This window comes from Euleptes europaea, chromosome 7, assembly GCF_029931775.1.
Source record: "Euleptes europaea isolate rEulEur1 chromosome 7, rEulEur1.hap1, whole genome shotgun sequence".
In the NCBI taxonomy this organism is placed as follows: domain Eukaryota; kingdom Metazoa; phylum Chordata; class Lepidosauria; order Squamata; family Sphaerodactylidae; genus Euleptes; species Euleptes europaea.
The window spans coordinates 35,741,754-35,766,875 of NC_079318.1; the positions used below are offsets into that span (position 1 = coordinate 35,741,754).

The following is a 25,122-nucleotide window of genomic DNA, read 5'->3' on the forward strand; positions in this document are numbered from 1 at the left end:
GTGCCATGAATGCAACTCCACGCCTGGAAAAGCTACACCGCTTGTGATCATGGTGACTCCCCTGCAAGGTAAGTATAATCACTGAACCCCTTTTGAAAGATTGCCCTGGTGGCACCGATAAGGAGCTAGTTAGATTTTTTTTACCGTTCCTTTCCTTTTATCCCTTAGAAGCTCCTTGATCAATTGATCTTGAGCAGCATATATCTAGTGTTGGAGGGATATAAGGACTGAAACAAATCTTGCCACTGACAATGTAGCCTTGGGGTCCCTATCGCTTAGTAAAAAAGGCATTATGTCAGTCACAGAGGCATTGGATTTGTATGTTAAAAGGGGGGAAATATAGTGCGATCGAAGTTCCTTGTAAAAGCGGTGTGACAGCAGGTAGACTTCCCCTGACTATGGAAGATCCACTGATTTAGCAATTTGTAATAATCTCTTTTCCTTTCTGTAAATGTATTAGGACAGCAAGGGAATAGCTTGTTGCTGGGCAGGATATCTCTGTGTGTGTATGCCTGTGTGCTAAGGAATTGGGGCAAGAGTCATGGAGGGTTACAGTAAACCATAACAAGAACTGGGTGAAACTGTTATTCTACTGTTACTCTACTGCCGCCTCGATGTCTAGAGTGTTATCAGCGTTACCCTGAATGTTGATGGGTTGTCATATCTTGAATTTGGATAAATATCCCTTCCTCAGTACAATCGGGGCTCAGAGATTTCTGCCCATTAGGGCCTCTGAGTCAGCAGCTGCAAATAAACTGTTTTCTTGAAATATTGATCTCAGGTCTCTCTCTCCCCCCACGAACCCTTGTTTGCCATATCAGCGGCATTCCAAAAGGGCATGGGCTAATGAGTCAATAGAGCCAGAAGAGCAAGGGCAGATCCTGTCAGAGTATGGTATATTCAGAATTCTGCCCTGCATTACCATAGAAGGGTTAGCATTCAATCTAGCCAAGCAAAAAGCTCTACAGAGACGAGTTGTCAGATAATATGTATAGGCAGGCAGACCACGTGGAGGGGGTATTCCGAAGAACTGGGATGAACAGACGTGACGAGCACGAAAAGTAGTGCTGAGATGTCTTTTAAAAGACAGTTATCCTCAGGTTACTGCAGGGGTTGCTAGCTTCTTGGGCCTTATTTTTTTAAAAAATTAAACCTTGCATATGATCTAAGGAAGAGACCTGTTCAAAATTTTAAAACCTCCTTTTAACCTCAATATGTATGTATGTATTTATTTATTTTTATGCCAATAAAGGTCAGATTTGATTTGATAGGTACGCCGCTTGCATTTCAGCCCGTCCTGCGGTTATTATGGGAGGTTTCACACATTTTCCCCATCTGAATTTTCTAATCTCAAAAACAAGCCCCCCTCCCCCCCCCCCGTGCAGAGTTGTGAGAATTCAGGTGGGGGAAACGTGCATCTGGAGAGCGGCAAAGCCAAGGCGGAACCTCCCGCGCGTTTTCGCCCAATGACAACCCACCGAGGGGGCGGGCGGAGAACGCGGCGAAGGGCCGCGACTGACCTCTGACCCCGCGTCGGTTGGGCACGCCGCGCCGTGGGGACGGTCGCTTGGCAACGGGACGCCTGCGGCCGGGCCTCGTCGCTCGGAGCCGCCGACCATGGACGCCGAGACGCTGCCTTACGCGCTGGACCTCGTGGCGGGCAGCGGCGTGTGCCTCAGCCCGGAGAAGCGGGCGGCCTTGCGGACCTCGCTCCTGCTGGTGCAGCGGGACTACCGGTTCGAGCAAGTCCGGCTGTGGGGACGCATCCCGGGCATCCGCGGGGCCTACTACATCGCCGAGGGCCTGGGGCCGGACCGGCTAGGGCCCAGGAGCCGCCTCTACAGGTGCTGCCCGGCGGAAGAGACGGAGCCCTGGCGCCGGCAGCCTTCCCTTCCCTCTCCTTCCTATCGCTCCCGCCCGGTAGGGCTCTCGTGCCGGGCTGCAGAAACGACGCTGGCGCTTTCCCTGCATGGGGCCAAGGAACCTGACCTGTTGAATTTCTGACTGTCGAGACCAGCTGTTTTGCCAGGAAAAAAAAGCTGGCAGCCTAGTGTGGAAGGATTAGCAGGGAGGTGGGAAAATAATCACACGCGCGCTTTCACGCATGCCAAATAATGCATTTTCAATCCACTTTCAATGCACTTTTACAATCGTTAGCAAGTGGATTTTGCCACTTAAGGCCACTTGTGCATGGAAGGTTTTGCCTTGGATTTGCTGCTCTCTAGATGCACGTTTTCCCCACCTGAATTCTCAAAACTCTGCATGGGGGCTTATGGTTGAGACTTCAGATGGGGAAAATGTGCATCTAGAGAGTGGCAAATCCAAGGCAAAACCTCCCATGCATAAATGCTCTAAAATCCAGCTGCAAAGCGCACTGAAAGTGGATTGAAAGTGCATTTTTTTGGCATGTGTGAAAGTGTCCGTTGTTCAGGCAGCCCATAGGCTGAAAGTGTCTTTTTGTACTGGCTAGATGGCAAAAGAAAGAGTATAGTTAACCGATGTATAATTTCTATTAGAAGGGGCTCTCAGCTCAGAACGTCTGGAAGCCACGCTCTCTGGCTAGTTCCCTCCCTTCAAGCAGTCCTACTCCTGGATCTTTTATTCCACTTTATGAGTGTGTGTTATGTGACATTAAGTCACTTCTGAGTTATGGTGACCCTGTGAATTAATCACCTCCAAAACATCCTGTCATTAACAATCTTGCTCAGGTCTTGCAAATCGAAAGACATTGGCTTCCTTGATTGAATCAATCCATCTCACCTTCGGTCTTCCTCTTTCTTTATTGCCTTCAACATTTTCCCGTTAGTCTTGTCTTCTCATGATTTGGCCAAAGTACAAAATCCCTCAGTTTAGCCAGTTTAGCTTCTAGGGAGAATTCAGGCTTGAATTGATCTAGGACCCACTTATTTGTCTTTTTGGCGGTCCAAGGTATCTGTAAAACTCTCTTCCAACACCACATTTCAAATGAATCCATTTTCTTCGTGTCAGTTTTCTTTACTGTCTGACTTTCACATGCATACATAGAAATGGGGAATACCATAGTATGAATTATCTTGATCTTGATCTTCAGCAACACTTCCTTACTCCAATGGATCTTTTCTAGTTCTTTCATGGCTGCCCTTCCAAATCTCAGTCTCCTTATTTCTTGGTTGCAGCCTCCCTTTTGGTTGATGATTAAGCCAAGGAATAGAATTTCTAAAACTATTATTTTTAAAATTATTAAAACTAAATGTGCTCTGAGATGGCATTGAAAGCAGCTACTGAGACTGGATGAAACATGGCTCAAATTTATTCCTACTCTAACCTTCCTGTCATTTAACCAATTTTTAATCCATAAATGGACCCAACCACTTATTCCTTGACTGCTAAGCTTACTTAAGAGTCTTTGGAGTGGTACCTTGTCAAATACCTTTTGAAAATCCAAATGTATAATTAAACCTGTTTTGAAAAAACTGCTCCTGAGCCCTACTAAGTTAGAATTAGTCTGGCCAGTCTCCAATCTTTTGTTCTTGGACAAGATCCTAGAGCAGGTTGTTGCCTCTCAGCTCCAAGGGTTGTTGAAAGAGACTGATTTTCTGGACCCCTTTCAACCTGGCTTCAGGAGAGGGTTTGGAACAGAGGCTTTGGTTGGTTGCCTTGATTGATGACCTATCAAGAACTAGACAGGGGAATGTGACCTTGCTAGTTCTGCTGGATCTCTCAACAGCCTTTGATATTATTGACCATAGTATCCTACAGAGCCGCCTTTCAGCACTGGGTCTAAGGAGCATCGTATTATGGTGGTTCAAGTCTTATCTGGGGGGAGTTGGTCTCTGTGTTGGGGGAGTCATGCTTTGCCCCATGGCTGTTGACCTGTGGGGTGCTGCAGGGTTCCGTCTCATCCCCCATGCTATTTAATATCTATATGAAGCCATTGGGAGAGGTCATCAGGAGGTATGGGTGTGATGTCACCAATATGCAGATGTTACCCAGCTCCACCTTTCTTTTCCATTTAGTTCTGAGGATGCTGTTGATGTTCTGAATTATAAATAAATAAATGAAATATAATGTTGCTGTTATCTATATGCTTGTTTACTTTCTTAAAGAACTCCAAAAGGTTATAGGATGGGACTTTTCAGAAGTTGTACTGATTTTCCCTCAGTAGGCTTTGTTCCTCTGTGTGCCTAATAATTCTATGTTTGATTAAAGTTTCTACTAATTTGCATGGGACAGATGTTAGGCTAACTGACCTGTAATTTCCTGGTTTCCCTGAGAACACCTTTTAAAAAATTGGTTGCTAGTCTCCAGTCTTCTGGTGCAGTGGCAGATTTTAGAGATAATTACACATACAGGTTCGTAGATCAGCAGTCTCAGATTTGAGATTGCCCATTCATGATTGTCAACCCCAATTTAGGCCATGAAGTCTCAATGGGAGACAAATGGCTTTTAAAAGTGGTTTCATGGAGATGATTTGCCTCCCGTTTCCCTCACAGCCATGCTTCATTTTGCATAACTTGCTATCCTGCTCCTTTGCAGGTATGCTTGACCTAGTTCTTCATAAGTTTGCTGACATCATAGTTAGTTGACCCTCAAATTCAGGAGAAAACAGCAGATTCCATTCTGTCTTTCCTAGCAACTTGAAATTGCTTCTTTTTTTAGTTACACATTTTTGGGCCATGAAAAAAGATTGTCACTTTTCATGTCTGCATACTGTGGAGTCTGTCTTCTTGTCACTGTTCCCTCTGTAATTCTTGTGAGACCTCCAGAATCTGAAAAAGGAGGTTTATCTTTCCTCACCAATATACACAAGCTTTGCTATATATCATATTTTTGTGTTTGCCAGTTTGAACTGTGTGGATTGGAGCCTTCTGCCACCTCCAGTTGAGGAAATGATTGCAATGACATCTGGAATAAAGGGACGTTTCCAGGGGGATCCATCATATGAATGTGAAAACACTGATAAGAAAGAGGAAGGTGAAAAGCCATATGAAGAAGAAACTGGGGTGAGTATATTGGGCACCCTTTGGATATTATCTCCTAATTGCTGTCATGGTATTTGTCCAAATGTTGCACTTGTGCTTTAAAAAAATATTTATTTCAGAGTAATGTACCTGTGCTGGCTTTCTCTTGTTATTTTAAATTTTCACTCATTTATTTGTTTACTAGTTGTACTTGTATCTCACCTTTCATCCAATAAGATCAGAGTGGTGTGTTTCTGAGTAGTTTTCTAGCCTGATCCCTGCCAGGCCCGGACCTTATTTGCCAGATGAACTGGCTCTCATCTTCAGGCCCTTCTCTTTGTTCTTCCATTGTTCAGTGTTTAGCTTGTTCTAGCTGAAAGTTTCATAACCCAGACTGTGATTTTAAAATACAAGAAGACTCCCATTAATGATTCCGATGACTTAATATAAACAGTTGCTTTGTTTAGACGATTCACATATATTGTTGTCTCCATGGTGATGATCTCACGAATTAAAATCTGGGATCTCAGAGGGTTGGATTTAATTATTTTGGGTAAATTGCACACAAAGTCTTTGGCATATTTGTACATCTTAAGGGCCAATGCTACAAATTACAATTTTTAACTAGTACTAGTAGTAGTATCTGGGTTCCCATGACCTGACTGACTCAGAGAGTTACATGTCAGTTGTAAGTGAACTTGTTTCCCAAGTGTCCAAGGCTCCAGTTTGGACTTGGACCAGCCAAAGCCCTGATTCAGATAGGGACCATGGCATGTGTCCGTGATATGGATAAGTATTTCTTTTTATTCCTCTTCTTCCTCTTCCTCCTCTTCCTCATTTGTAAAAAATCCAAGTGAATAATTTTTTATAATTATGTTACTAACAGTTTGGTGCTGCCACATGGGTTTTAACAGATGAAGGCAAGATGTTTGAAGTAGGAAGTGAATCCCCTCAAATAGAATTTTTCTGGATTGCTTTGAACATGAGTCAAATTATAAACATATGCGGTTCCAAAGAGTTAAAAACACATTTTTAAAATAAAGGAATCAGCATTTTCCACTGATTTCCCCTCCTACTGCAACACACTGAGCCCCCCCCCATTTGTTCCTGGGGTCTATGAACCCTTAAGAACAACAAAGTGAGGGGTTTGCAGTGGAAAAGGGGAATTGACAGAAATTGCGACTCCCTCTTAAAATGTAAGTGCTTAAGTCTTTGGAGTATTGTTGTGTTCTGAAGTCAAAAGTCTGTATCCATCTAGAGAGGAGACAATTATTTTGCAAATGCAATTGACACATCTACTGTATCAATAACCCTCTTTCATTAGGAATCTATGATCATTCTCATACCCATCAGACTGCAGGAGTATGATTCTGTTTTAGGAACCTTTCAAGTGTAGACAATTGTCTTACGATTTGTTTTGTTTTTCACAGGCCTTGGTCAAGGAGGAGATCCGTCTTGTAATCACAGTAGACCAGATAGATAAAGCAGTGGGTATTGTTCCACGGGGTGCATATATAAAGACACCACTTGGACCTGTGCATGAAAACAGGACTTTTGAAGGTAAATCCATGTTTGGGTCATTAGAAAATATCTGCCTCATTGAATGCTAAAGTAACTTTGATCAATAACTTCCTCTTCATGTTTATCCTGGTTAGAGCATGTCCCTATATAGGAATGGTTACAGAGCATCCAGGCACAGCCAGGTCAGATTCTCTTGTCTGTCTATGTGACAGATACATGAATTATCCACTCTGTAAATAAGGAAACAAAGTGTGTGGAAAGTTTTCACATAAAAATACTTTTGTACGGATTAGTTTTGGTTATTGTATGGAGGTAGAAAGGGAATTTGCATCTAAGGATGTGTTTTATGTACATAAAGCAAACAGAATGGTCAGTGTCAGAACTTCTTATATCCTTCCTTTCGGTTTGACGCACCTGGGCAAGGTGTGAATTTACCAAGTGTTAAGCCAAGTAGCCATTAATTTGGAATCCTTCAAAATGCTCAGGTTTTGTTCAGCGGTTTTGTGCTGGGGTGATGGTGCGGAAGGGCAGCAACTCCAGTTTCCACTTCCAGCATGTCTTCTCTTAGACAGCGATAATCCCAGGCTAAGTGTGAGTCCAGAACTGGGGAGGCTTAGGCTAAAATCCTCACTCAGACATGAAGCACACTGTGTGAGCTTGGGTCACAGTCTTAGCCTCCCTTATTTCACAGAATTATTATGATAAAATAGAGGAGGAGAAAATTGTGCATACTACCCTGAGCTCTAAGGAAAGAGGTAAAAATAAGTTATAAGTTGATGAAAGATAGTTGCCCCTCGCATTTAACACAATTAAAAAGGCTGTAAGGTTTTCCTTTTCTGTCTTGCAAGCAAGCTAAGCCTTCCCCACTCTGTTCCCTCAATGGTACTTCCTCCAATCCATGAAAATTGACTGAAATTAAGAGAGGGAATCCCTCCTCCTTTGCTTACAGGTGCTGTCACGGGGTGTGTGTGTGTGTGTGTGTAAGGTGACACAATCAATTCTCCTTTGTCCCAGTTGAGGCAACTTTGGTGACGCCTATACTACAGCATATTCTCCTATTCATGTTTTTGCTTGAGATTGGCTTGCCACATTAAGAATTGCTGCTATGGGGCCCAAGTTAGTTCTGCTCTGAGCTATCCTCAATTCACATATATTTGTGTATGGGAGTGTGAAGGCTATTATATTGCGTACATAAACTCTTAATTCTAACTTATGAATGGGGATTATCACAAGTCTGACAATATTGGTCTAGAGACACGTTTGCTGTTGTACCCTGTATCTATCTGAACTCAGAATACATCTAAATGAGTCCCCCCCACACCTGGTTTCTTTTTGTTATGAATGACTCTGATGTGGTGTTACCTTTGGACATTATCACATGACCAAGCCATGTTTTTTGCTGTGAAGCTAGATTGAAGAATAGTTCCTTTGTTTTCAGATTCAGCAAGATTACAGAAATCACTAAGGGATTTGTCCTGGTAAACTGCCAGTTCAAAGAAGTGTGGTACCAACAGAATTGTTGGCAGTTTCCTAAAACACTGCAAAGTTATCTATTCCTGGTTATCTCTCTGTGGGTTTGTTATTAATGCCATTATTGTAAAGGTGCTTCCTAAGGCCATTAGTCAGTGAACTGAAGGTTAGCAGTGTGTTTGTAAAAGGAGATTAATTGTTAACGTTTACACTCTTCACACAACAGGTTTGTCTTTGACTGAGGCCAAAAAGTTAAGTTCCTATTTCCATTTCAATGAGCCTGTAAACTTGAAGAACAAAACTCTCCTGGAAAAAGCAGATTTGGACCCAGCCATTGACTTTCTGGATTCTCTTGAACATGATATTCCTAAAGGTAGGGTGGAAGGTGATATCCCCAAAATGTATAGTGGCAACAGAAGTGTTATGAAGCTGCCACCCCCAATTAAGAAGAGCCATATGGCCTTCATTGTTGAAGAAGAAAATGTAGCATTTATACAATATTTTCTAGTGTTCAGAAAACTAAAAACAAATCTCAGTAGTTCTTACCTCAGCATATAAGGCAGGCCTGTATTATTTTCTCTATGTGGGGGACTCACAAAGACCTGTGGAGTGCATCTCATTTGTACCGCTATCCCCCCCCACACTATTTCCTCTGTTCCTAACCTGGCAGCCCCCATAGCCTCTCCCCATTTCCTGCTTCCTTCTCTCCTTCCCATCTACCAAGCTACTGTACCTCTTTTGTCTTCAGCTTTCTCTCTTTCCCTCCCCCTGGCAACCTCACCCTGGGAGAGTTGTGTAGCAGTTGCTAGCCCAGGCTCAGTTGTGTGGGTTGTCAGTTTCCAGTGGCCACTGCTGGATCTATCTCCACTGAGTCCTCCTATGTCAGGGGAGGTGGATGGGATTTTTCCCATGGTTTTGACCTCCACAGGTTTCCCTCATGCCTGTGCAGAAGCCAAGGCTTAGAAGGCTCAGCAATATTGTTTTGGTTTCTTGGCAACCTCCAAAATGTCCACTGCGAGTACAGTGGACATTCTTTTCTTAAAGCTACAGGCATTGTTTCTATTATTTTGGGGAGTTTTAATCCCCCAATGTGTGTGTGTGTGTGTATTTAGATTTCAGATTTTTTTGCAAAGATGGGATTTCCTTGAGGTTTGTAGAAAAATCTCCCCAGTCCTCCACGCCATCTTGTGGATCTATTGATCCACATTCTATTGCTCCTTCAGACTTACATGTGTGACAAATGAGGAACCTGCAAGGATTTGTGGGGGTGACTTCATTTCTCCCATATCTCCTTCCCCACACCATTTCCTCTTTCTCTTATCCTGGCAGCCCACATATACACTCCCCTTTTCCTACTTCCTTCTCCCCTTTCCACTCACCAACCACTCTTTCTTTTTTCTGCCCCTCCCCCATCTTCAGCTTTATTTATTATCTACTTCATTTATACCCCACCTTCCTCCATACTGGGGAGTGAATCAATGTAAATAATTCTCCTCCCCTCTGTTTTATCAGATTTTTCTTCAAACCTGGTGCCTTTCTCAAGGTTGTAGAAAGTTCTGTCTTGTCCATTCATGGTGCCAATCTCTACTTTAAGCATCCACAGATGGGACCATGTTGAGAATTAATATTATGCATGGAGGGATGAAGCAGTGAGCTCATGCTTTGTCTAAGGCCACTTAGCAAGTCCATGGTTGAGTTGAACTTTAAACCAGACACCCTGCTTGTGTTCTTGACCACTGTGTTACACCGGCTTTCATAATAATGCATTATACATTTTATGTGTGGCTTGGTTTTTCAGAATAAACAATATTTTAATAGTAAGAGAGTTAAGATAAACACAAACCACATAGGGGCTGTCACATCCTTACACTGGATAGGTTTGTCTGCTTTTCTGTCAGCTCCTTGTTGTATCTGAGTTCTGTATTTTGTCATGACTAAAAGGGGCTTGAAGCAGCCTGCTGGGCAAGATAAGGTTATCAAATATATTTTTTTAAAAGTTTTTATAGGGTTGATGTATTTGTTGTGTCCTATTCATTCCAATATTGTTTTTTTATCTCAATGAGTTCTTGTTCATTCTAACTTTATACCTTGGAAAAGTTTGGTTCAGATTTAATTTTTTTCTATACTGTTTCACATTATAACATTATTGCCTTGGCAGGGTAGAATCAAACAGTTTGCAAGTGGAGGAATATGTTTGTATTTTTGTTAGGGAATCGAAAGATCATTGATCTATATGTAATGAAGATTAATTAAGTTCTGTATTTTGTCCTGATTAGAAGAGTGCTGAATGAATTTTGTTACTCCAACTGTAATTAGGAGTAAGTTTTTTTTGTGCTCAGTCACACTGCTGTCTAAAAGGAACAAATCGATTGCTTCAGTAAGTTTCAGTTATTTACCCCCTTTCCTCAGTTTTTCAAGTCAGTGTGAGTGAGCCCCCCATACAGCCAATGTGCTTTTCAGAATCGCTAATCTTTGCTTATCATGTACAAAGGACTCGGCTTCTTCTTTTTCCCAAATACCGTAGTACTGAAACATGTACCACCTTACATGGAAGCTGCTGCAGAAGGGTCAACAGAGACTCAAAGGTCAGGAACGGCAGCCTGAAGAACAAGGTTTGGGAATGGCGAATAAGTGCCTCAGCTTTGGTGCCAGAAAGTAGCGACTGCACTTGGAGCAGTTTGACTTGTCAGTGAATGCTATAAATTTGATATGGCTTCTGGTAGGGTTTCTGTCACAAAGTGCTTGGGAATTCTTGTATTAGATGACGTACACGGAGTCAGAAGTGGAAAGCTAGAGGTTGAGTACAGTAGTTTTCACAGTAAACTGTGCAGCTGCATCTAGGGCTGTAGTTACTCATCCTTCAGCTACCTAAAAACTATTCACAAAGCCATCCATAAAGCCCCGCAAACTTCTGTGAGGCTATTGACTGTAAAGCAGCAGTTGGAAAGTACAGGTTCACTGTCATGACTTCCGTGCAGTCCCACATTGGGACGGTGTGCACAGGCTAGCAGTGAAAAAGATTTTCAAAGATTTCCAATAGACTAGGAGGACCCCTCCCCCTCTCTGGCGCTTCCCCACTAAAATGATCCCATGGTCAGGATGAGGGGCACTACTCCCTCAGTTCTCTTTTCTTTGCCACGAAGAGTGGATCTTACTTATATTACTTATAGCTCTTACTGAGTTGTGAGCGATTCACGCTTTTGTCATATAGTAACAACCCCCCCAGCCTTGCATATCTGTGGATAGGTCAGTTGCATATAACAGATGTATGGAACACACTTTCACCATGCGAGTACTGAAACGCTGGAGTAGTAGTGCACTTCTGCAAAATGTTACAGAACGTAACGTGAGACATGGTACTTTAACTTGCTCTTTTCTCAAGTAACTGATTTTGTCACATTTCCTTTGGGCCTCATATTGGTGTATTATCTTTCCCTCAGTACTCCTGGATGGAAACGTCCTAACGCTGAATTTCCTTTCCTGAGTTGTATTTTATCTGCACAGTGTAAGCTGCCATTTAATGGAGATAGAGCCTCTTGGTGGATTTTCTGAGTACACTTTCCAAACCTTTCCCTGGTGCTTTCGTGGATGCTGCAAAAGCCCCGGGTGCTGGGAGGATTGAGGCTAAGAGACACAAACCTGCTTTATCTCTAAGCATTAGCACAGCTAATTAATTCCTTTTCAAAGTTCCCCTCTGACTTGATTAATCCCCTATCAGCCACTGTCTCCAGCCATTCAAGGAGCCTGTGTCTGCTGAGGTATTTACGGCCACCAGCTAGCCAGCAGACTGCGAGGCAGCTTGTTATCGGGGTGGGATGGAGGTGGCTTTAAGACAAATGGTTGGCTCTCTCCCCAGCGGCCTTGCAAAACCTAACAAAGTGCTGTGCTGGGCCAGCCACCTACTTTCACCCACCCCTCCCCTCTCTGCTAACGTTTCACAGATGTGACCTGAGCCCTCCCCTCTCATAGCTTAACACTAAGCAGCACCTCCTCAACCCTGTGAAAGCTGTGAGCCAGAGCACTTTACTTCTCAGCCTGCCAAGAGCCACATAGGGACAAGACCTTTCAAGCTGCTTTACTGAAATCCAAACTAAAAGGCCTATAATGGATGACGGGGGGAAGTAATGGCGTTGGAGAGAAAATGATGCTGTAAGGAAAGGGGGTGGGGTGGGATAGACTCTGGTGGTGCTTCTCTTGTTGGGGATTTTAATAAATAAGGGAGACCTTGAGAGTTTGCAGGTTCAACATTGGGTCCCCTGGAGTTATTCAACCAGCTAGAAAAATCCAATAATCACTTAACACTGTGCCATGAGTGACTGAAGCAGATCTTCCTAATCTTTGGAGGACTCAATTAACTTGTGCGGATAAATTGATCTGGCCAGGTGGCCAAGGTGTAAGGAAATTGGATTGCCTTTGCCTTATGTACGGAGGTTAATACAGTGGTTGTCAAACTGGGGGTCATGACTTTCTTGCAGATGAGTCGCGGGGCCAAGAGGGAGGAGGAAGTTCAGGGCGAGTGTGAGAAGATGCTTGATGGCAGGTTTTCATCCACATAGTAGATAAAATGACCATGGAATACAGCCTGTTGCTCAGTAATTCTATAAGTTTAGAAATATCAAACAGGAAAAATAAAAATTATCACTGTGGTCAGCATTAACTGATGTGAGATTCCTATATTCTGTGCTGGAGAGGAGGGAAGTAACATGGGATTAACTTAAAAGTGGGTCCCAAAAGGTAAAGGACATTTCAAAGTGGGCTCTGAAAAGTACAGCAAGTTAGAAATGGGTCCCATTTCAGAAAGTTTGAGAATAATTTATTTAGTACTGCATCAACCTGGGCTTGCTGTACTTACTGTCTTCCAGTAGGGGGCACTGTGGTATCAGCATTCAGCGAAATGAAGGAAGAAAAGGGCAACCCTGATGAAGTAATATGAGAAAGCTTTGGACTCTTTACAGAGGTGAGGACAGAAAAACCAGACTGTGTGTGGTATATACTGACCTCTTGAACTGTGGATGCGAAGAGGAGACTGTCGGTCCTGCTAGAATTCACACAATGTCCAGGAAAGCTTGTTGGCTTTTTCAGTAGCTTTCCTAGTACCGTCACCCTATGTGTGTCCAGAGGAGTGTCTCTCGTGATTTTTCTTATCAAAGGCCACACACACTAGGCCTGTTCATACCAAGAACTGGAGTCTCTTGGTACTGCTGCTGCTATTCCAATCATAGGGCGTTCCCTCAAGGTGTGACCTTTTCTTTGGAACTGATCCTTATGGAACAGGGTAACATGACCAGAACCAAGTAGTTTTATTGCTTTTGACTTTCTGACCACCCACAAGATGCCCAGATTTCTAGCACAATGCCTGTATGTCTTGTGCTTTGCTTCTGTATGTAATAAATCAGTGTATTCATCCTATTTTTGGGTCACACTTGACAGTTCTTCCAGGGTCCTGTTTATCCAGAACCCTTGGTTGTTCATCCTGAAGGAGATCGGTCATCATTTCAGACTTGTGCCAGAATCTACCCATTGTTAACCAAGAGAAAATATGGGCAGTTGCACAGAATCTTTGTCGCCTCATTCCAGGAAGTTTATTTAAAGGCTTTAAAAAATGTTTCAAAAGGACAGGAGTATTTTCCCACTCGATATGCAACTTAGTTCCTGGTTCCTTTCCAGTTTTGTTAAAAGCCTTTTAATTGATCCCAAATTAAATATTATTTATAATTTATGTATTTACAAAATCCCACTGTGCTATAGATTTTATTCTAGGGAATGATAAGGCATAATGTGATCAGAGAAAACCAGAGAAAAATGTGGTACACCCTGATTTTTGTTAGGAACCATTTGTATATGGTAGTAGTTGATATAGGCAAGGAGTTACTAATTTTTCTATGTGCTTTATCCTAGCTTCTATTTTTAAAAAGGGGGGAAATATAAATGTGTGGCTTGCCTGCAGACATGAGCATTATGAATGAATCATATGCAAAATGAACTTGAAAACATGATAGTGATATGTTCTTGAAAGCTAAGTAATTGGAAGATTCGTCTTATGAATTTGAGAGTCACAGTATGACAGCTCCTGGTTACCCCAACTGCCTGGGTGGATCAGGTAGTGAGAGGAAGTTGTTGGTACTCCTCAATGTAAATGGGATAATTTTTAGAAAGTGATTTCTCTTAGGCAGTACTAATATTTGTGAAGAAGCATTTTTATTGTTCATTATGATTCCTCAGAATTGCCTGTAATGTTTTTCCATTTAAGTTCGCATGCATAAAATGTACATGTTGTTTGTGTCCCTTCATAAAGAACAAATTGTTCATCCTTATGGAGGGTGTTTCTGATCCTTCACAAACTTTGTAAATCTTGAAGGGTTGCCCATTGTCATCAACACAGTACTGTCCCATAAAGGAACCGTGTGTGTCTCATTCTCTGAGACTAATATTTAGTAATGTTTATTTATTTACTTCATTTATACCCTACCTTTCTCACCAATGGAGATCTGAAGTCGCTTACGTTGATCTCCTGTCCTACGTTTTATCCTCATGACAACCCTGTGAGGTAGACTAGGCTCAGAGAGAGTGTCTGGCTCAAGGCCACCTAGCAAACGTCTGTGGCAGAATGGGAATTTGAATGTGGGTTTCACAGATCTTAGTCCGACACCAACCACTTCACCCCACTGGCTCAAACATATTTGTAAGCTGACAGCGGTGTTGATGCCTTGCCACTGGGGGGCATTATTAGCTGCTGTGACCTTTATTGCAATGGTGTGTGTAAAGTGCTGTCAAGTTGCAGCCAGTTTATGGTAACCCCGTAGGGTTTTCAGGGCGAGAGTCGAACAGAGGTGGTTTGCCATCGCCAGCCTCCTCATAGCATCCCTAGCCTTCCTTGGTGGCCTCTCCAAGTACCAACCAGGGCTGACCCTGCTTAGCTTCCGAGATCTGATGAGATCAGGCTAGCCTGTGCCATCCAGGTCAGGGCCTTTGCTGCACTATAGTATCCATATTAACAGGTTTCTGTTGATATGGTAGAAACTGGAGATTAGGTACCGGTAATACTTAGGGAACTGTACACCAAATGAGTGGAAATGCTGGACACATGTAGAACTTGCATCAAATTTCATTTCTTCTATGAACTCAGTGCTTATCTTTATTTTCAGCCTGAGTTCACAAAATATGGGAAAAAAACCTTAACATGGTTGTTGTGAGGATAAATATTATGGGAATAGAAGAGCATGCTGTCAAGTTGCAACTGACTTATGCCGACCCTAGCCATGGGGTGTTTCAAGCAAGAGATGAGCAGAGGTGGTTTGCCATTGCCTTCCTCTGCATAGCAACATCTCTCTTCATCGGAGGTCTCCCATCCAAGTGCTAACTGTAGCCAGCCCTTCTTAGCTTCCATGTTCTGACAAGCCGGGCTATTCTGGTTGCTATAATGTGAACAAGGTGATGCTATAAATCTGAAATAAATTATAAAAGCGAATCATGTGTCTAGGCATAAAAGGGCTGAAAGAAGCAAAAGTCTCATTGGAGTGGCTCTAGAATTTCTGGATGGATAGGTCACAATCTTTTCCTTTCATGCATTTGGTGAAGTAGGCTGGAGCCAACAAACACCTCAGCTACCATAAACCTGTTAGTCTTTAAGGTGTGACAGGACTCTGCTTTTTAGGGGGAAGAAGGGGGTCAGCCATAGCACCATTCTGCCTTCTTTTTTAGATTACCAGTGGTGACGGGAAAGGAGAGGTTGGGGTCAAGTTTATGTACACAGTACAAACTGGATAAACTATAATGAAATTCTCATTAAATACCCACCCACTTTGATCTAGGGCATCTCTTTCCTTTGTTCAGTCTGCTGTATACATTGGATTAAAAAAGGTCAAAGGAATAATTGCCCTTGTGTGGCTTTATTGCCCCCCCTCAGGTTTTTCTGGAGTGTGGCCAATTAAGGTGCTTCTGCCCCAGCACGCTTGTCACATTTCATTTCACTTTTGGTCCTTGTATATCCGGAATTAATCATTGCATGTTTCCGAAACACAGGCACTTCCTCCTCCAGAATGGCTGGCTTCCTCCCCATTGATGAATGCCGAAGTTTACAACCACACCAGCCCCGACACTTTTGACAGAGTGTGCTGAAATGGGGTGGGGGTGGGGTAGTCTTGAGGGTTATGAAGCAGTTCATCTTTTTTTTTAGCAGGTGAAACTGGGCTGTTGTGTAGATTAATGGGTGGATTCATTGAGGAAAGAGAAAAGTGTCTCATAGCTATGGTGGGGGCTGGGCTGATGGCCAGGATGAGAAAGAATATGAGACTTGGATCGAGAGCAGTTGCACAAACGCTTGTGTGTGTGTGTGTGTAAAGTGCTGTCAGTTTGCTACCTACTTATGGCGACCCCATAGGGTGTTCAAAGCAAGTGATTAAGTAGAGGTGGTTTGCCATTGCTTTCCTCTGCAGAGTCTTCCTTGGCAGTTTCCCATTCAAGTGCTGACCCTGCTTCTGAGATCTGATGTGATCAGGCTGTTACTATGCCATTCCACATCCTGCTATTTTTAGCAGGTAAGAGCATGCTGTGCTGTACTAACTGTTCAACTTCCTTCTTCCTCTCCCTCCTTGGGTCAATGCAGTGATTCTCATTTGGCATCCATGGGGCCTGCCAATGGGTTTCCTGATGCCCATTTGTTTCTTCAAGCAAGCATCTCTTTCCTAAATTAAATAACCATTCCTGGATTTCCTCTATCTCACTGAAGCAGGATGTGCTTCAACAGAATCCAGGGGGCATCACCTACATATCTGCAGGGAGCACCCATTCATTAACAATTGCCTCCATCAAAGGAGGATGCTAGGCCTGTGGCCTCCCAACAATTTTGTTATTGGACCAAGGATCCCAAGCCAACCATTTTGGGACTGCCCTTCATGAGAGGTATTTTGTGGTGGCTTCCAGTTAGGGTTGCCAGCTCCAGGTTGGGAAATACCTGGAGATTTTGGGGGCAGAACCTGAGGGGGGTGGGGTTTGGAGAGGGGAGAGACTTCAATGCCATAGAGTCCAATTGCCAAAGAGGCCATTTTCTCCAGGGGAACGGATCTCTAGCAACTGGCGATCAACTGTAATAGTGGGAGCTCTCCAGCCACCACCTGGAGGTTGGCAACCCTACTTCCAGTCCAGTCTCAAAATTCCAAAAGTGCCCACAGGTTCACTAGAACCTGAGTTAATGATAGATCAGTTTCCCCTCGCAGGGAAATGAAGCAGTACTATAGTGACTGCCAGTCTATTCTCTGTAATTTTCATTAGTGATGTGTAATATTTAGCATGTATATGTTTTGCTGTATATGTATCATTGTCCAGATAAACTCTGACACAATATACGAACGCTCACTTTGGTGTTACTTTAGCTGCTAGTTCTCCTTAAAAAGTATTTGGATTTCAAGAATGTGGTTGCTGTGGGCTGCTATCTTCCTGCTGGATCTGCAACTGAAAGCACTCTTAAGACTTTGGGGTATTTACATTTTACTGGTGATAATTTGATGTACAATCAAATGAAATCAGCCTTAATAAGGTCCACTACTAGTTTAAAACATGTTAGGGGTAAACAGCACTAATGGGAGTGTATTGGTTTACTTCTGTTGTCCTGAACACAAATAGTTGGCAAGTGTGTGCTTTTTCAAGTACAACACCCTTACACATATTGCAAAGGACCGTGGAGATAGCCACGTTGTTTTTGGAAGCTTTAGACACGCAAGGGAAAATGGGAGTAATTAAAATCTCTGTGGAACTGCAGATGTGGATGCTTTGGCATTTGACTCCTGTTGCAGTTGCCATGGTAGGACAATGAGGAGCAAAAAGAAAAAGGATATGTGAACACTGCCACAGCTGTGCATAATATAATTCTACTACTACTTAACTTGTAGTATAAATGCCATTGTTTTATTACCCTACTGTGATCTCTTAGAACTGGCAGCTTTTACCAAGTAGCATGTTACTTTGAAATCTCCTTCCCCCGCAAACAATAAGCATTTAAAGACATCCAAAGCAGCAGTGTTATGGAAGAGTGAATTTTTAAGCGGACCAGCTCTCTGTTAATTCAAGAGCCTCTCATTTTACAATGAGTAGTCCAGCATCTCTGCAGCTTACATATAGCACAAATTTTAGCCCAGACAGATTTGGGGTGGTGGAGTGAGGTGTGGATTTTGATGGCAGACTGGAGAGAAAGCAGAAGCTAAGATAGAGCGCGACATTTAAAATGTAGCACAGGGGACCTGACAGGATAGACCATCAAAGAGCCAGTGGTTGGTTAAACAGCAGAGTGTTCAAAACGCTGTGTTTGGGAAATTGTTAGGTACCTCCTCAGAATTCCCTCCTGTATTTGGCAGGGTGGAGATTGTAGCCTGCTCCAGAGGGGAATGGGAAGCTCCAGATCTTCATCCAAAGGATATTTTTCCCAGGCTCTTTCCTCCCACACAACAGCTCTCTCTTTTCCCTTCTGGAGACCTGACAAGCAATTTTCCCCCAGTCCAGACAGCATTTGGCTAAGCTAGCTCTGGCGGGTGCTGCTTAAAAAGCAAATTATCTTTAAAAAAAAAGAAAAGAAAAATAAGTGTAAAGCTTCTCCCATTAATGTGTTGTGTGCCAGATCCCTGATTGTTAGTGAAAGTCTGCTTCATTGCTGAAATACTGCACATCTCGGTATCTAGGAAGCACACCTCAGATGGGGCTTGGTGCTTGGTGCCGTTTGCCCAACTGTGCTCAAAAACAGACTGAGGTACTGGCAACAGAGACAAGGAAAGATTATCCACAAACAATGTTAAACATAATTTAAAAAGAACCTGTTGTTAGAAAGAAATGAACTGTGGTCCCAATCCAATTTAAATTTGTCCATTTTTCCCAGTGAATCTTACTCGTGAGCAAAATTAGCTGAATTGGGACCTTTGGTGAATTCATTGTGAACATTACATCATGGACTGTTAATTAACAACTCTGTTCATATCTTAGCAGCATGTTTTGCAGTGTTTAATGTGTAAAACCACGTGAAGTTGCCTTCTCTGTAATGAGTATCATTTTAAACATTCCCTTGGCACCTTTTGAGAATTTTAAAGTATTTAAGAAATTAATCATGAAATCTCCAAATTTTTCTTTGCTGAAAATGGTGTCTGTTTTTCCGTACGGGGGAATCTGACACACTTGATTGCTAAATGGTATATATTGGGGTCAAAGCGAATATATCGCTGAAATTGCAAACAGAGTCTCTTAGTTTTGCTTTTTATTTGTGCTTTAAGATCTTTCCAGACATCTCATCGGTGTCTTCTGTAGTAAAAGGCAACAACATGGTTGAAGTGAGACATTTTGTTTTCTTAGTACCTCAGGTTTTTGCCTGTTTTGCTGTAATGCGTTATTATTTATTTGTTTGTTTGTTCAATTTATAACCCGCCCTCCCCGGCCAAGACCAGGCTTAGGGCGGGGAACATCATCAACATATCAAACATTAACAATAAAGTAATAATTCTAAAATTAAACAAAACCTAATTAAAAACCCTTAAAAACTCCAGATGGCGCTTAATTTGACCCATAGTGCCCGGAATAAGCAGTAGGTCCCCCCCCAATAATGAGAGTAACGTAGAACAAGGGGGGGGGGATAGGGAGGCCAGCAGAGAATGATACCCGCAGCTGTCCTCAACTGTAGGCCTGGCGGAAAAGCTCTGTCTTGCAGGCCCTGCTGCTAATAGATGCTGTTCTAAAGGACTACCTTAAAAAGCAGGTGGGGTTTATGTTCCTGTTGGCTGCCTTCTGTTTGTGGTTAGAGGCTGGTGAGGTCACCACAGGAGAACACTTTTATGGGAGCAAACTTTTTGAAAAGTCCTGCAGAGGACCTCACTTTGATGTTTGAATGATATGTGTCTTAGCTTACTTGAGTGAGCTCCTCAGGGAAGAAAGACCGAATGTAAATCTTTTTGTGGTGGGAAATGTGGTCCGGTCAGATCTTCCTAAGTCTTATTTAGCCTCCTTTACTCGAACCACTGTGTGGATTGCAAGTAAAATAGTAAAGTATGGAGAGAATGGCTTTCGAGGGGTATTTGGCACCTCACGTCAGTTCTTTAAAGTATAAAAAAGGAGAAACAGAACACGGTGGTAGATCTGAAATTTGATTGACAGCTTATGTCGAAAGCTGTACTGTTATGTTGTCCTTTCCTTGAAAAGCAGACAGCTGCGCTGTGCACCAGCTGCAGTTCTGAATGGCCTTTAATTGCAGTCCCCAGATGGACGTCCACAACGCGTTGTGGAAATCTATCTCGAGCAATACAGATCATTGGCTGGAATTGAGTTGAAGAGGACACAGGAACTTGGCCTTCAGAACATGGCTGAGAGCCTCACTGGCCAATGGTTACTTTTGAGTATCTCAGATAATTATCTTAACGCCAGGTTAACGCAAGGATTTCAGACTTGGTACAGACTATGTAATCATGGACATATCCTGTCTATATTGTGGCACACCATTTGGCTTCCTGAAAATTCCATAGTAGAGGAGCATTCTTTGGATGCAGAATATTAAATACATTTCCCTGGAGACTAGCAGCTCCAAGAAGCATGTCTAAATTGGCTGTGATGCCTCTATATTGTATTCATGGGAAGGAAGTGATCATTTTTACGTGACTCTCTATCCTTTCCTCGTACAAGCTGGTGATTACTTTGCTTTTGTCCTCTGACCTCATAGAACTGAACCAGTTTAATATTCGTGCTTTGTTCAGGCTATCCACTCAAGAACAAAACTAATAAACAGCCCATTGACTCTCCATTCTAGGAAATGGCTAATGGTCTCAGAACTTGTTCAGCAGCACTGAAGTGTAATTAGCATTGAAATAAATCCCTATACTGCTCAATGTGCACTACGTTCAAAAGTGGAACCAAGTTATATTCCAAGGATAATTAACTCTTCTATAAATTACTGTGGGCCTTTCTCTCAGTTCCTTTCCTAAGCATGTCTGTTGGATGAATTTTCCTTGTTAGAATGTATGCAGATAACCAACGAATCCCTGACCCTGGCTAGTATTTGGATGGGAGACTCCAAGGAATACCAGGGTCATGACACGGAGGCAGGCAATGGCAAACCGCCTCTGAATGTCTCTTGCCTTGAAAACCCTTTGGGGTCACCGTAAGTCAGCTGTGACTTGATGGCAAAAACAACACCCCCCCAGTGAACATGTACCTCTACCACCATTTAGCTTTTGCAGAATAGTCCCTCTAGTCTCAATTTAAAATGCTGTAGTATAATATCCAGCTTGCCCTTAGCCTTGTTTTGGAGAGAAAGCAGTAGTATTCCTCTGCCCCATTTACAGGGCTTTCTCACATTCTCTACTCTACTTATTCTTGATTTTCTTGGGAGTCAGTCCACAAACTGGATTCAGTGGGCACAGTTCTTCCACATGTCTGCCCTCCTTCAGCATTTTCACAGTTCTGGAGACATTTTCTTCTGCACGTCTTAAATAGTCAGAGAGGGTGCTGTTGTCATTGGTGGTGTCATTAGAGGCATCACAGTACCCCCCTTTTTTCTGAGCATGCTTGTATTGATGTCAAGGCTGGATTTCCCCCCCCCACCCCAAAAGGCACTAAATATTGGTATATCAATATACTGCTGTAATGATAGGTCAGGCATGTTCTCTGAATTCCCAGCTTTCATTGTGTAAAAAAAGTTAGTCTCTAGTCCCTTCCCTTGCAGAGGTATGCCTTTTTCCTTAAATCTATGTGAGGGGGAGGGGAATACAGACTAAAGAAAGATAGCTGGGAATTCTGAGAACCTGCTTAGTCTATCATTACAGCAGTATACCAATACTAATATTTTAGTGCTGTTTAAAATAAATGAAGCAAATTGAGTTCAGGATGGGGGGAGGAGAGGGAGTGGGTTGATGATGACAATGCTGGAGGTTCATGGGAGGGGCTGGACAACAGAAACATTATGCATGAGGGGGGGAAAGCAACTCAAAATTAGATTCCAGGAAAAAATAGGGGTAAAGTGATCTGAAAAGAAACTAAAAAAACCCTGAGGGGGAGGGAGAGATAAAAACTGAAGGCACAAAAATGCACACAGAAATTGGGATAAACTGAAGCAGTATCAGATCAGAACTGATGGGGCGGGGGCGGGGAACCCATGTGGCAAAGTCCAAATATAGGAGTTCATGTACTCTCCATCACTGGAGAGGGGGGAGTGTTTAGTCTTCAAATAGCAAAAATGAAACAAGATTCAAAACTGGAGGACAGGAGGAAACCTTGTTGTTGTTCAGCAGGCTTTTAGATCTAGATAAATGCTGTTATGCTGATTAGTAAGGGGGCTTAGCCTTAAAGCATTAGTAAAGCTAGAGGGGGGAAATGGCATGAAGGGGAACAGTGACATTCATCATGTTCATATGCTCTATTGGAGTCTATCCAATGTGGGTCCATAATACTTTTGCAGGGTTGTGGCACTCTTCAGACTACTTGGTTTATTGACAACTGTGTCAGGTGCTTAAAGTGGATTGGGTAGGTGGCATTTTAATCGCTGCAGACTGATTTAGTGGCCTTCTGGAATTCATCTATCCACTGTGGCTTAGATGTCTTATGCATAGCTGCTCCCTTCCATTATTCAAGGGGATAAAAATCTACAAAAACCTGGAATTATAGCACTGGAAAGAGTCCCTCTGATTTACTTCAATAATAAACAAATACAATGTAATGTAGTAGCCAGTGTGGGTTGTGGGCAGGAAAGACCTGGATTTGAATATCTGCTTGGGCTATGAATTACACTGTATTATTTTCAGCCTGACTTTCCTCATTGGCTTGGGGGAGTGAGGGTGATAGACCAATTCTGAGCTTCTTGGAGGGTGGAATGTGTGAAGCATGAATGGCTGGCTATTTCCAGTCTGCTGATGGAACGGAGTATCAAAAACTAACAGGTCTTGGTTATACTTTCAGCCTCAAAGCTTGATGGCAGGAAGTATTTATCCGATCATAATTGGATAGTATTATTTGTTAGTAATTCTACAGTTCTTAGTATCTCCCTGATGGATAACCAGCTGTGTGACACTACAATGGGGTAATACAGTGGTTCTTTTGCCTTATATGATTGCACTAAAAATAGAATAGCGGTACATGCTAGCAGAAGCTCTGTTGAATCACTTCTATATTTGAGTTCCAGTGGGCACTAGCAGCATCTGATCTTGCATTAGTCTTACTGCAGAAAAGTTGTCTTTTAGTCACATCTGGTAAAAATCTATCACCTTGTTGTCATGCAGGGTCCTGGAGCATCCAAGTGGAGAGAGGAGGCAGAGTAGTGGTACTGAGAAGCCTGCTGTGGCCTGGACTCACATTCTACCACATTCCCAATACTAAACAACATGGCTACATCTACTTTGGCAGTGGAGAAAAGAACCTAGATTTGCCCTTCATGCTGTGAAGATTCCATTCAGTTGCAAATTGAGAAAGGAAAATTATGTACTGTGTCCTTGAAAATTAGGAAACTTTGTATGCTTTGTTTGGTTTTACTAAATGTTTTAATAAATAAATGCAAAATCATTATAATTGTCAGCTGTTCAATAGTCTTTACAATAGCAAATCTGCATTTGTACTATATGCATATTATCCTGGGCCTATACACTTTCACTTAGATTCTTTAGGTTAAATAAGATTCTGAAACAGCACCAACTTCAAACAATCTTTGTACCACCCCCCTCCTCCTGACAGTTGTATTTTATAGCATCTTAGTAACCTCTATGCAGATGCACTACATTGCTCAAGAAGCCAATTGTGATGGACAGGAGGCTGTCCTGCCCCTGAAGGGGCAAACAGCCACCCAGCTGAGCCTATCAGGAGTGCTGCCACAGCATCCAATGACCTTTGAGAAGGGGGATGGAATGTCAGAAGGGAGCACAGAGGAGGGGTTCCGATCTGCCTCAGGGACAGTGCAGTGACAGTCTGGTAGTGTGGCAGAGCGGTTCAGCTCTACCTCTGGAAGAGAAGACAGTACCCGATTGTTAGGCCTGCCTCTGGTGATCAGCAGACCTCATCCCATTTAGTCTCTTGGGAAAGGGCAGGCTGATGTGAGTGGAATCCTGTGTGAGAGGATCAAAACTAGCGGCTAGTCAGTAAAAGTCTGCTTGTGCCTGAAAGCATTAAAGAAAATTCAAGTCACACTCTGAAGCCATGACTGTCTTAAATTTATGAACCTCAGCCAGGGTTCTCCTGACTATTTGAAGACTTGTAAATAAGTAAACCTTCTGTGTTGTTTATATACAAATCCTGCCTCAGTAATTTCCATATTCTACTTGCATACCACAAAACTTACCTCATGGCAGCAAACTCAAAGCCTATATACTGGCCACCATTAGAACACCTGGTAACTAAGGGGAAGGGTTATAGTTTAAATCAAACCTAGTTCTCCAAAAATCATAGGAGGTTGGAAGAAAAGGCCTGTCACACCATCCATAATAATCAGGGAAGCATCAGCCCATGATGCAGCAGGAAGAATGGTTGTTTGGGGTGGGGGAGAGACAGTAAAGTCCTTCTACCTACTGAGCTTAGTGCCAGGGACAGTTCATTTGGACACATTAGCTTTAATACTGTACTAGTTCAGCAACAGTGGCAGTGATTACAGTGTGCTGACAGATATTTCTTCACTAGTCAACTCAGTGGTCACAAACGGTTCAACTATTACTGCTACTCAAACTTTAGCGCCCATGAAGCCAAAAGGGCAGGTAAACTCCATCCTGGATTACACCCGAGGAACTAAGTGCAGTAAAGTAACACCTTATGAGACAGCCACCATCACATCCCTTCTTTCATCAAAAACCTGTGTTATGACTCCATAGGGCTTCTCACACCCCAACCCAATTGAATAGTGCTTGACCTGCTCAGTAAACTAATCAAGTTCTCGATCAGCAGAATGACTGTCTCCATTAGCATCCCACTCAGGGCCAAACTCGACAGATTAAAAAAAACAATTTAACAATGCTGGGAGGGCCTGATCCTGACTGGGCCCACAGCATGGAGGGCTGAGGCACTCTTGGTCCCCCCCATGGTTCAGCACTTGAAAAAGCGCAGGGGGGTGACAAGAGCACCTCAAGCTCACTGTGCTGTGTGCCTGGTGGGGAATGGGCCATCATGGCATTTTAAAATCGCTTTGAAATGGCAGCATCATCCATAGGTCAGTCCTGTGGATCCTGTTATGTCTTGTTTGTCTCTTGGAGTAAGC

General features: G+C 42.9%; 1 protein-coding gene across 1 annotated transcript; it reads left to right on the top strand.

The window, feature by feature from the left end:
- Nucleotides 1-1,615: 1,615 nt before the first annotated feature.
- On the top strand, nucleotides 1,616-23,385 carry RSPH9 (radial spoke head component 9). Its single transcript, XM_056853227.1, has 5 exons — nucleotides 1,616-1,844; nucleotides 4,823-4,982; nucleotides 6,371-6,500; nucleotides 8,158-8,304; nucleotides 23,168-23,385. Exons 1-5 carry the CDS (start codon nucleotides 1,618-1,620, stop codon nucleotides 23,326-23,328), a joined length of 825 nt encoding a protein of 274 aa, XP_056709205.1. The 5' UTR covers nucleotides 1,616-1,617; the 3' UTR covers nucleotides 23,329-23,385.
- The last annotated feature ends 1,737 nt before the right edge of the window (nucleotides 23,386-25,122 follow it).